The 13,938-nt window shown below is 36.6% G+C and overlaps 1 protein-coding gene across 2 annotated transcripts in view; it reads right to left on the bottom strand.

The window, feature by feature from the left end:
* Fras1 (Fraser extracellular matrix complex subunit 1) overlaps positions 1–13,938 on the bottom strand; it is a 404,303-nt gene that overhangs the window by 105,057 nt on the left and 285,308 nt on the right. For both annotated transcript variants that reach the window (XM_063247218.1, XM_063247217.1), the window contains 2 exons: positions 7,719–7,897; positions 3,506–3,622 (listed from right to left, as the gene is read on the bottom strand). In XM_063247218.1, the coding sequence (XP_063103288.1) occupies positions 3,506–3,622; positions 7,719–7,897 (296 nt within the window). The remainder of the gene's footprint in view (positions 1–3,505; positions 3,623–7,718; positions 7,898–13,938) is intronic.

The following is a 13,938-nucleotide window of genomic DNA, read 5'->3' on the forward strand; positions in this document are numbered from 1 at the left end:
GGTGTTTACAGCTGACTTGTGTATAGGTACAAACACAGGGACACAGAGGTACAGACTCAGGGCAGTTCAGCTCCACTTATCACCTTTAATCTTAAAACCCCCATAATAACTGAGAGTTCTCAGTGTCGTGGAATGCTTTTGAAAACTTAGACGTTCCTAAATCAACAATGTGATAAGATGAGAGAATGATCATGGACACAGGACTATGGAATGGGAAATACGTTCCAGCCAAGACAGCAGACATTCTATTTTGGAATTTATGGATACTATTTCTTTACTAATGTAAATAGACAGTAGGCAGAAGAAAATGAGGATAGATGCAATTCTCTGAGGGAAGCAATACTGAGATTGAGATATATCAAAGTGCAATCAATTTTCATATTGGTGACTTGGAATGTTCAATATTTATCAATTAAGTATAGTATGAAATGAGAGATTAAACTTCATGGAGATCATTGCAGGAGACATTTTTATCACATATTTGTTAACAAATGAAAATTACAGAATAATGACTTTCATAATATTCATATTATCTCTGAATAAGCCCGGAATCTATTCCCTCCTCCCTGCCTCTCCACTGTCACCACTGCTGGGAGCCAGTCTCTCACCCAAGCCGCATCATAGCCTCCTGAACGCTCTCAGCTGCCCTGTCCATGTAGGGACAGACATTAGGCCTCAAGCTAGGCCTCTGCTCAGCACTGCCTCACTCAGAATATAAAGCAAGTGCTTATTATGGCCACTGTGACCCTACACAAGGTGAGCCCCAAGACATGCTGATCATATCTGTGGGGTCACATCAATTACTCTCCTTTCACTCCCTGTGCTCCCAGTACACCCTGTATGAGCAGACTCCAAATTGAGGTTGTCATGCCCTGCATATTCCTGACTCAATGAGTGGCATCTCTGTATTTCCAATCTCTCTCTCTCCTACCCCACACTGACCATTTTTAAATACAGCACGGTAGTGCTAGCGAAATGCACATCATTGTACAACAGATCTACAGAACTTTTCTTGCAAAACTGAAACCCTATATCCCCATGAACAATCATACAGTATTTGTCTTTTTTGTGAATGGCTTATTTTACTTAGCATCATGTTCTCAAAGGTCATCTATGATGCAGCATATAAGACAGGATCTCCTCATTTGTTAGGCCAAATAATACACCACTGTGTAACCATGCATATGTGCATGTATGCACATATCTATCTATCTTTATGTATGCCGCATCTTTCTTATCCATTAAACTGTTGAGGAACATTTAAACTGCTTCTACCTTTTGGCTATTGAACATGGTTGTACAAGCACCTCCTCAAGATCTCTCTGATCCTAACCCTTATTGCCACTACCTGGGTTTCATGCCACCAAACTTTCTTGGTCTAGGTGATAGTTTGCTTCCAGTGTAGCCCCCACTGAGGATGTTCTCTGCCATCAGCCAAAATGATTTTCCTAATCTGATCACTAAAACTCTGTTTATGGGATTTTTGTGCTTTAAATCCTTCAATACTGCCCCATCCCTATTTTGAAATGAAATGAGAATTCTATCTATCTTTAAGGTCCTCTATGACCTGACTATCATTTTTTGCTGTCTTTTTACATAGGGACTTATAATCTGGCCAACTGAGTGACCTTTAATTACCCAAGGAGGCTGTGCCCTAAAGTGTCTCTATGTTTTTCTAGTGGCTGCTCCAGATTCTGAATTTCACCAGTTTAAATCTAGATCAGCCCTTCTTGAGGGTGGTGATCTCAGCCACTGTCAGTACCACTTGAGAACTTGTTAGAAATGTAGATTTTTTTTTTTGAGACAGGATTTCACTATGTAGTTCGGGCTGGCCTTGAACTCACTTTGTAGCCCAAGCTGGCCTTGAATTCACAGTGATCCTCCTGCCTTAGCCTTCCAGGTGCTAGCATTACAAGCATGTACCAACATGCCTGGCAAAAAATGTAGATTCTTGGCTCCACATCACACTCACTAAACTAAAAAAACCAAAGGATTGTTTCCGATAATCTTTATGTTATCAAACTATAGGTAACTATAATACAAGATTAAGTTTAAGAGAGAACTTTGATCTGCTTTTTTATACATATATGAATATCACATATATGTATTTACTGTATATATGCAAAATTTGTGAATGAGTCCAAACACCTGAATTAACAATGTATTTTTATTTGGAGTAAAAGACCTAGTTACTGTCAAAAAATATAAACTATGTACATTGCAAGGTCCACAAGAGGAAGTTCAACACAGTAAACCACTTGTTTAGGTAGCCTAAATTTCAACAGGACAGAACTAATTTGCAAACGCACAATCTAAGAACCTCAAGGCTGAACAACTCAAAATTTCTTAAATGGCCCACAGCAACTGGGTAGAAAGGCACCACCGCCTTGGCTCCAGGCCCTTTTCCCCCTAACTCAAAATAGCACTGATTAATATTTGGCAAGAAGTGTGTGTGCACATTTTTATTTACAGTTTATGGAGAAAATTCTGATCCAAGTTCCTCCAGTGAGAATGATGAATTATAGACTTCATAGTATTGCTGAATTATTATGTCTTTAAATTACAGTTTATGGTGGAAATGCCTAGATACCAGCTCTTCATTAAAAACTGTCTGTTTTCCCCTTTATGTCTCTGTCATGCCCCAGACCCATAATTTCGGAAACCTTCACTGCTCTCTTTGTTGTGGCTCAAGGCTGATACTCTACTGTGGAGTGTATTATGTGGTTACTAACTACAACAAGGATATGTAATAATTAATTTACAGGGGATTGCATGCTTGTACCTCTGTCTGGGAGAATGACTCTAGTAATCCCAACTCCCACAGACACAGAGTTATGATGGAGTTGCTAATTGTTGGAACTGTACTTCACGGGCTAATTGAGGTGACACTCTTCTTTAGATTGTTCCTTGATACATAGTCCTTTCCACTCAGCACATGGGGTCTTTTGAGATTGGGCACCACAACCTCCACATCCCTTTCCTGCCTTTATCATTTCTCCAGTCTTATGGGTTCTGAGATTTTCCAACTGACTGTGACATTCTCCCTCACCTTCTCATGTGCTCTCTGCACGGGTGGTCCTGTCCTTTGTCGTTATCTCTCCATGCCACCCAACTGGCCTCCTAATTTGTACTTTATACAAAACAAGGGAACTTCTGATAGAGCTTTTGAAAAATGAGTAACACCTTCTCCAGCTCAGTGGCATCGTGACTGGCTGAACAATTACACACAGGTTATGTGGATGGCATGGAACAGTTTGAAATTTCTTCCACATACTCAGTCACTGTGTGGGATACTGTGGAAAGGACATTGGCAATGGCTGGAAGGTCAAAATGGATTTCACATAATCTTCCATTCAGCCTGAAAATTTTAGGTTTCTTTTGCAAGTCAGTGAAAATGTACTTACTGCTATTTTTGGCCCTGGAGTCTGCACTCAGGGTCAACACTCATTACATACAAACCAGGACACTGCATCCAGTCTGTCCTACAGCCCTACCACCAACTCACGGTCATATGGAGAGACGTTGCCAGAGAGAATTGAGGTGCCTCCGGTGTCTGTGGTAAGATTGCAATGTTGAACAAATGGCTCTCCAGGTGGGTCTGAGTGTCTGTGGTCCTGGATACCTGCAAAGCAAAGTTACCTGGTGAGCCTCTCATGTCTGCTGGGTGGAGCGTGTTTGCAGGTATTTAACTTTTCTCCCTTTAAACTATTTTTTTTTTGTACTGGGAATTGAACTCAGAATCTCATGCTTGCCAGGCAGGTACTATGCCACTGAGCTATACTCCTAACCCTAAACCCTCTAAACCCTCCTCCTCCTCCTTCTTCTTCTCTTTCTTTTTGAAACAGCATCTTGCTATGTAATCCAAACTGGCCTTGAACTCACTGTACAGCCTAGGCTGGCCTCAAACTCATGGCGATCCTCCTGCGTTAGCCTCCCAAGTGCCGGGATTACAGGCATGCACCACTATGTCCAGCTATTAGCTATACAGCCCTGCATTATAATTTTGGTCATGCTCTTCATATTTTACTATTAATAATTTACTGATCATAAAAAGCATACATAATTATTTTGGGCAATTCTGAAAATGTGGGAAAGTATAAACGAAATAAAAAAACTACACAGAATTTCACTACCAGGAAAGAGTGGTTATAAATATATACGTTCATTTTGGTTTATTCATTTTTTTCTACACAGACATATCTAAATTTACATGCAATGCACAGTCTAAACTTTTACTTAACACAACGGAGAGATTTTTCTCATTTCATTAAGAATTCTTGAAAATATACTCTCTGAAGGCTATGTAATGTGTTAGGAGTATATAACATATGATTTGTATTCCATTCCTTCTATCTTTACCAGCATAGATCTCTATACTTAGACTATAAATGCTGAATCTTGGCTTCATTATTGCAGAACAAGATTAATGACTTTTACAGTCAGTGCAGTGGTCACAAAATTAATTTTCTCTTGCTTTAAAAACACTGAAAAACAATGCTTTTCCTAGGCAGCTTCTCACTCCCTCTCAGACCTACCCAGTACTCCCTTGACCTTTCCTTATCTTTACTATACTCTTGTCACAAGAATTGCTAAGCCCTGTGTGGCCTCATGAAGTTGTGTGAGTTCTAGATGACAGGAAGCAGGTCTTACAAATTCTGGGTCAGAAGGCAGGAAGAGCAATTACACCCATGAGAAAAACAGTCTTTTCCTTCCTTATCTGGATCACATCAGAGGCCCGGGGTTATACCTCAGAATGTTTACATGCCTTCCAGAAAGTACAATGTTTCTATAAATAGTATCAATGCCATAGCTGTAATTTGCTGATTACCTAGCATGGGCTCAACATTCTACTGGCTGATGTTCAGAGGTTATCTTCATATTACTCAAAAGTAATATTATTACCCCTTTTTTGCAGAGAAAATTGAAGGTCAAAATATTAAAGCAATACGTCAAAGTCACAAGGCCAATAAGTGGGGTTATTTAGCCAGGTCAGTTGGGTTCATCTTGCTGACCAAGATGACTCACTTTGGTAGCTTCAGAAAATTAGGAAAAGGGGGAATCTTTTCTCATATCCTTGAAGAAAAGCATTTGAGTATTGGGAAGATAGTGAAATATGGGTATATTATCGAACAAGTGCATCAGTCTGATATCTAAGTAAAGAAACAACTGCAAAGTATGTTGGTTTTTTTCAAACCACATCCCTTGAAGCAATATCAATGTGATCTGAATATAGCAAAACCAGGGCTATTTCCCATTCAATAAATGACTGTGTATATGCATGCTTTCTTCTCACTAGACCATCTCTATTTTAAAATTCCACTCTCATTCCATAAATCCCATCATACATGCAAAGTAACAGATGGGATGCATTGATGGCTTATGACAGCTCATCAACATTAAAATGAAATTAAATTCATGCAACTCATTATATATCCTGTTTAAAGGGGGAAAAGCGAAGAAAAAAAGAATCATTAGAACAGTATTCTTTTCTTAAAGTTTAAAATCCTTTAGGAACAGTAAAATGATAAATGAGGAAAGTTGCTAACCACTTTTAGCACATGGTATAGTGTCTGTGCATGTCAAATCAAAGTACTAGATAAGCCTACAAAACAACAAGATTTAAGAACAAACACATCAAAACTTTTATGTCCAGAAGAACATAATTCTAGAGTTGTTTCATACTTGCAAAAAAGATGCCATCAATGTTCAAAATACATTTTTTGGAATGCCTTCAGAGAAAGCCCACAAATCATACAAGAAAGCTGAGCTCATTATTTTATAATTACTCCCTGTCTTAACCAAAAATATTTAGCATGCTTTTTCTTATTAGATTTCAAGTGACTTTTGGCTATTTTGATAAATTTTAAAATCCATTTCCAACAGTGCTGTCACTATTGAGAATATTTTAAAGACTATACCATATACTTTGGAAACAATTTCAAGTGACAGTTCCAAATATTTTGCAAGAAAAGAATGAAGATTTTCCAAAAAGATCCACTTCTAAGTAAAAATGTCAGATGGCTTAGACTCCAGTGAAATCGGTAACATTTACTATTTTATTTATTATTTTACTTTATCCACTTAGTAAGCTGCTTGCAAAAGCAATCAAGTAGGGATCACTTTAAGCAACTGCTTAGAATGCCCTTTTGGGAAAATGCTTCATAGTGACAACATTCTCTGTCCTGACTCCTGTGAAGGAAAAGGCAGATCTGCAAATTCTAGTTTGCCAAGGTGACTTCTTTTGATTGAGGTCTTTGCCTCTGTTGTGACTCATTCTTTGAGGACTGTTGCAGTCCCCAGGTGCTAAAAATGAGAAGTTAACTCAGGCAAAAGGCACACAGAATTTGCTCATTCGTTGGACATTCAGTGTGCTCAGTATAATCTCATTTTAATGGTTTCCAAATTTATCCCAACCTGCTCTTTGGAAAAGCACATCTTTTATATGATATAAATTAGGCAACGAAGACGTACTCGTCAGGCACCTGGAGATGAATGAATAAAAATTTTAACAAGATGAGTTATCATGGTCAGTTTATTCCCAGCTGGATTCCTAGACAAAGGAAAAGCCTCAGATCGCAAGGGAATCACTTAGAATATATATATAGATGCGTTCTCTGACATTTTACCATTTTTCTCTGTATCCCTGCTTAAACACTCTCATTCAGAACTTATTTTCCTTATGCATTGTGTTAATTCTTTATTTCCAAGTTGTGCTTGCCAGGGGTTTGTCTAATTTCATTAGTCTTTTTAAGGAATCAGGTTTAATTCTCATTTATTATGTCTAGCATTCTATAATTAATCAATTCCTCTTCTTATCTCTGTTAATTCCTTCCTTAAGTTTGCCTGTGTTTCTCTAGCTTCTCTAGCGTCTTCTAAACATTCAGTCCATTTATTTTTCTTACTTGATTGTTCAATTATAAGAGCTCCCTTCAATTTGCTTTTGCATACAATTTTGTCCACATTAGTTATGCTTTGATAAGTTATTTCCTCCTCATCAATACTTCTTAATAGCTTACTGCTTTGATTTCCTTTAAGAGCTTGTATTTAGGAGAGTATTTTAAATATTCCAAGGGGTTTATATTTTTGTTTATTTTATTAATAATTTCTGTATATATCCATTATGGTCAGAGAACGTCCCCAGTGTAATTTCTTGCTCCTTAGTTTATTGCAGGTGTCCTTATGGGCTAATATTTCATGTTTCATAAATGACCATAAGAAACCATTATGGAGGATTTAGTATTTTATATACAATATTCTAAACATTTTATATGTCTCACCACAAACCCTCAGAACAAATCTACACCACAGGTGAGGAAATTAACATGAAAAGATGTTGTCAATTAATTTTCTAACAAGTGGCTGAACCTACACCCTAATATACTGAGTCTGACTGTAAGTCCATGATCTCACCTTAAGATGGTGAATGTTCCTAGAACAATTAAAAAATATTATCTTGTTCATAGAGTATTTTGGATAGATTTCCTGAACATTCTGGCCATTATTTAATATAAACTTTTCTTGTCATGGATGGCTCTTCTTGTGGAGAGACCCATTTATATGAATTGACAGATCTGTAAAAGTCCTATAAGGATTTAATTGCATGCTTCTTCTCATAGACCTGACATCCAGGCAAAGTGTAGAAAATTGCCAAAATTGTTTACAAATAAGAGAGTGGTGGCTTTTACCAGACTTTAGAGAAGGTAGAGAGCGTACTGTACCTGGAAGCGGAAGGAATCGCTCTGCGCCGGAGCCCCTGAGTGCCTGTACCACACAACGCCATCATTGACATCCTGCTGTGTAAAGGAGTTGGTCGGGGTTGCTGTCCTACCATCTGGCAGGTGCTGCCCTTCATCCCCGGGACTGTCCACCGGCAGGTTCACCAGAAGGACCACTTCCCCTAGGGACACACAGGCTGCATGGTCAGTGAAGGTCTCTGGGGAAAGAAAGCAAGAGCTTTCTCCTCCTCCCCTTTTTTTTTAAGCTAAAAAGCAACGATGAACTGTTTTATTTTTCACTCCAGGTGAAGGACAGGATGGAAACACAAAACTCAACAGATATCACAGAATCTATCTTTATATACAGAATTCCCAGTCTGTCAGCTTAAAAGAACCAGAAGTCATCGAGGGCAATTCATTGTATAAAGCTGCCATCTTGTACATATTATAATTACACCAGGAGATTCACATGCTGGAGTACACTGTAAAGAAACACTCAGACACACTGAATGGTTTCAATTCTACCCACAACTTTCTATGGAACAGAAAATGTTTTCTAACCAGGAAAATGGTTAGAAAAATCAAAAATTAGAAAAACAAAATTCAGTGAAAGTTATTCTTGGGAGGATTCTGTCCAATGGGAATATTAAAACATAACATCACACAACATTTGGCAGGCACTGCACTCAATGGAGTGGTTCTAACCCGGTTCCATTTCTCCATACTGCATCCACTTACTTATACTCTGTGAGGCTCTGCTCTTTGTTGGCAAAGCAAGACTAACATAAGTTAACCATCCTCTTAGAATCCAAAATGCTACAAGTTCCAAAACTTTTGAACACCAATATTAACCCTGATAGAAAACTCTACACCGGACCTTATGTTACCAGGCCCCAGTGAAAATGTGGACACATTAAAGTAGTAAATAAAATTACTTTCAGACTATGCACATAGAATGTATGAAATATAAATGCATTTCATGTTTAGACTTAGGTCATATCCTCTGGATGTCTCATTATGCATATTCAAATATTCCGGAATCTGAGAAATACAAAATATTTCTAGTCTTAAGTATTTTGGACCAGAGACACTCAACCTGCAGGACACACTTTGCAGGTTGTTAGAAAAAATGTTGATCATCCTTTCTGTTATTTTTATTTAGTCCATCTGAATGGTGTTACCTCCACTACACAAATGAGGTTCTTTAGGCTCACAAAAGTTCATTCACTTGTTGAGGTTACATAAATGGAAGTTTGTAAGCAAGGATTTGGATCTGAAGCTCATTTTATTGGGCCAGAAACTCTGTTAACAATTGTCATTATTTTGTGTATATTTATCACTATTTACTCTGCTAAACCACTCAACATGTTTTTTTCCCTCTTTCATTCTTTAAACTTTTTTTGAACTGAGAACAGGAAATCTAAATCTCAACACCAGCAATCTGTTTTTATTGCTTTTTCTTTACCTGAAGCTATTATCTTCTTAAAGTGAGATCACAAATATGGAGGTGCTAAAGAAACAATTAAAATTTCACAAGAGTAACATACCTTCAAGTGAAGACTAAATCGAAAATTGGATGAATAGAGGAAAACAGGCTATGCTGCATTTACACGACAGTATATCTAACGATAAATCTAAAAAAAGCCCACCCTACTATTACGGCAGAGAGGGATAGAAGAGTAGGGATGGTGAGAACAAGACTGTCTGTCTATTTTTAAAATGTTCTGAAGTTAAACTGTCCAGAAGTTAAAATATCAGACATATTGGGCAATTGACAGCACTTTTCTTCAGAATGCAAAAGAGCATTTTGATTGCCCGATGAAAATTTATTTTCTAACTCATAGCAAAAGTGCTTCTAATACTGTTTGCAGTCTCGCTGTTTGAATTCCCACTTTACATGTTCCATTTTTGTATCTTGAACAACTATTTATAAAACGACAATACGTAAACATCAACTAGTGATTTCTTACTATTTATTTTTTTCTCTGAATGTATGAATTATTTCTACCTATTTTCTGTTTTGTTTAGTATTTCTTTAAATAAAATTTTTAAAAAGTGCTTCTAATATTTACAAATTAACACTTAATTTGTTAAAAATGAGCATAATGTCTTAAAAGGTAATGAGATACCGAAGTAAGAGAAAAGTATCACTATTGTTTATATAATCATGTATAGAATCGACACTATTGTTTTCTTTCTTGTATTACTTTTCATTTATATCTAAGGCAAAAATTCCATTACCAGCATCTCCAGGCTCAATTTCTAGTCACAAGATGCTGTTAACAGAGATGGTATCCCTAGACTTCCAGTGTACTTATGAGTGTAAGTGTAGTTGCAAAATAATGCAAAAGGAAATTTCTCATGATGAAAATGTGAAGAGTAGAAAATAAAAAATTTTCAACTGCAGATTTTCTAGCTATTTGGCTTTATAATAGAGTAGCAAAACAGAAGCCAGGCATAGTGACACACACCTATAATCCCAGCCCTCTAAGAGGCTGAAGTAGGAGCATTCTGAGTGGGACCCAAACTCGGGTGACTTAGCAAGACTCTCTATCAAAACATTTCCAAATGTATGTTTAGACAAGTTAATTAATACTTAATACCATTTTTTGGGAATATAATGCAGTGCAGAATCCCTGGTTCAATGCCCAGTACCAGTTCAAAAATAAGGGGGAAAAAAAAAGAAAGAAAGAAGGAAAAACAATTTTCCATCAAGCCCTAATAAGTATAGTTTTCCTATAAAAATCAATTCCACACTATTCAGACTAACAGGAATCATAGGCTATGGTGTAATTTCATTAATTTTAACTCAATAAATGGTCACTGAGTATTTATTTGGTGTTACTTTCCGTGCCAGGCCTTCCACTACTTTCAGAAGTAGTAGAATTCAAAGAGAGACAAAACACAATTCCTGCCCATGAAGACCAGCTCCATCATCAGCTGGAAATCACCAGCAGATTCTCAGCAGGTGAATGGTATGAGCTAATTTAAAACACTTAATGTGTGTCATCAGAATACAGAAAGTTTGTGAGGCTTGAAAGCACTGTTAGGCTGAATTTATTCTAAAAAATGAAAACAAGAGCTGAGCATGACGCACATGCCTGTAATCTCAGCTACACTGCAGGGAAGTGAGACCACGGGATTACAAATTTGAGGTCTGCCTCGGAAACTTAACTTGGTGCTCCCTGATTCAATCTCCAGTAGTGGGGGGAAAATAAGTAGATAATAGTTATATAAATTTTAATACAATATTTATAAACTTTTATATGATTTTTATGTAATATTCATTTGACCAATTATGACACCACTGAAAAATCCAGACTAAGCTGGATACCTGAGGTAAGATTAGAAAGAAGTAAATTGACACAAGGGGCACTCAGGAAACAGAAGAAACAGATCTCCACCAACATGGCTGTGGAGAAAGTGGAAGGAGTTGAAGGGAAGTACCTGTTAGGTGGGTGACTGGATGCCACCAATGGCACAGAGGATGGTGGGAAGGCGGGGGAGGAGGACTCGTTTAATTACAGTGCCTTGAAGCCCGTGAGCAGAAAAGGAGAGAGACCTTTACTGTGTGTGATTCACCATAGGCAGGTGAAAGGCAACCTTATGGAGTACTCACTTCTGCTTTCTCATAATATGACTACAAGGAGATGATGCTTTAAATATGTAAAATTCTAGGTTTCAGAGACAGGAAATAATCTGTATTGGGACTTTCTTTACACATAAAAAAAAACTAGAAAAGAAGGGAAAAAATGGAAACAAAGTCTTTGTAAATAAGAAGGGGAATGGGGGGTCCAAGGGAGGGGAGGGGATTGCGAAAAAGAAACAAGATATATCATATATGGGTACAAATTCTCTATGATGAATGTTTTCATGTATATCTAAATGTACCAATAAGTTAAAGAACACAAAAGAATTTTGGAGTGAAAAAAAAAATTTTTTTTGGTCTTTTTCTTTTTATCGGTACCAGGAATCGAACTCACGACTGCCTGCTTGCAAGGTAGGTGCTTATGCCGCTGAGCTAAATCCCCAGCCCCTGGAGTGAAAATTTAATAATTTTTAAGAACTATAATTTAATTTGAATTTCCATGAATTACATTGGGATTGAGATAATTTCTTAGCTGAGAACACTTTCTTATACTATGATAAATAATTTAGATCGGATAGTTTGTTCTACTAAGTCAGACTTGCCCTCAGATGATGCTGAAGATACTTCATTAAAATTATCGCATTAAGTTTACTTTTAAACATAAGGACAGCAAAGAGTAGAAGTATTAATCAACTTGTCTATATATTTGAAAATGATGAATCTGGAAGTGGTTGAATTTAGGTCCTTTATTTATATATTATATAAGCAATTTATATTTGGTTCCATTCCAAAATGAGATCTTCACAAAAAGCCTAAATCCCAACTTAGACATTCTAGAGAGAGGTAGGAGTTTATAGTAGCAGGAGGCAGTAAATTAAGGGCTCCACAGCTGCACTTTATTGGAATAGATGGATATAGTATATTGGTGTTATGTGGGCCTCTAGTTCCCACCACCTCATTCACTCTTGAATGGTTCCCAAGGGGGACCTGATTTGATTATTACTAATAGGGAGATTTGTATACAGAAAGGTTGTATTCATGGAAAGAAGTTAATTAAGAGAATTGTAATAGAAAAGAGTCAATAAAGCCTGCACAGCATTTATGAAGCTGAAATGGCAAACTTCTATCTGCTTAGAAACCATTTAATTCAGCATTGTTCTGTTTAATATTTAATGAAATACTGAGCTGTTTCTACAAAACCCGGAGACTTGATTTTTGTCTGTTAGTAATCAAGATAAAGTTAGAGAATTCAATGCATCACAATAGTCATAAATTTTTAGAGATGAAAAGAACTTAAAAGTTGTGGAGTTTACAGTCAGTACTTGAAAGTATGATAATAGTTATTAGTTACAAATAGGAAAACAGTAAATATACAATGGAGATATCTGGCAAGTATTATTTGAATCAAGTGATCAAAGTTAACATTACCAATAATAAGACATAGCGACAGCTCTTTGTACACCCAATATGATGCACCGAGAAGGTAGAAGAAACACATCCTTACTCTAATAATGAGAAAACATCAGATGAGTCCAAACTGAGCAATGCTCTACAGATATCTGATCAGTTCTCTTTAGGATGTCATTAAAACAAAAACAAAGAACCATTAATTACATCTTAAAGGAGGCCAAGAAACGTGACTATTTAATGAAAGTTGAGATTCTGGCTTGGGTCAGAAAAGTAGCACCAGCAAGAAGACTGGCCAAATTTGAATAAGGTCAGGTTAATTAGTGGATCAGTGTCAGTTTCTTGGTTCTAATCATTGCTCTTTGTACTATTTTTACAACTTGTAAGTAAGACTAAAATTATATTAAAACAAAAAGTTAAAGAAACTATTTGACCTAATTTCTCAAAGAATTCGTCCTTCCTCAAGGTTATACATGGCTAAAAAAATGACACCTCAACTGGACTGTGTCACAGTTAAAATAGCAATTTTTGATTAGGTTACATTTTCTAGCACTTTTTTGGACACTGGAATTATGTTTAAATTATATAGTTAATTTTTGCCTCACTATGGAAAATATATAATTTAAAAATCTGAAGCCCAGAGGAAAAATACATTATTCTTTATGTGCTATTAACATGTCAAGTGAGTTTTCTCTTTTAATGAATATAATTTTCATTTTTTGAATATTAATTTAGGTATTTAAAAAAATCAGCCTAAGCCTGGTGATGTGGCATCTGCCTTTAGTCCCAATATTCAAGAGGTTGAGCCAGGAGGATTATTTGAGGTCAGGAGTTTGAAACCCGCCTAGATAGTATCATAAGACTATATATATATATATATATATATATATATTACATTAACAATTTATATATTATATAAGCAATTTCAATTCCTTCTGTAATATCTTTAAATCATTTAAAAACACTTATTACATAGGTTTTATATAGGATTATTTCTTTATTTAAAAACCATGGGGTTTTAACCCTCTTCTTTGTTTTGCTTATAGCACCACAGACTGACCCCTCCTATGTTCTGTGGTCTTACACACTGTGCTTCATCGGCAGCTTCATCTGTGAGCATCATGTGTGGCTGGGTTAAGGGCTGGCCTCCCACTGCAGTTTCCGCTACTCTTCTGTAAGGTACCCATCACTGAGATGAGATTACTGTTCACATAATGGCTCAGCTTT

Source organism: Cavia porcellus, unplaced genomic scaffold (genome assembly GCF_034190915.1).
Source record: "Cavia porcellus strain 051 isolate PalLab524CR breed Dunkin Hartley unplaced genomic scaffold, mCavPor4.1 scaffold_4, whole genome shotgun sequence".
Lineage (NCBI taxonomy): Eukaryota > Metazoa > Chordata > Mammalia > Rodentia > Caviidae > Cavia > Cavia porcellus.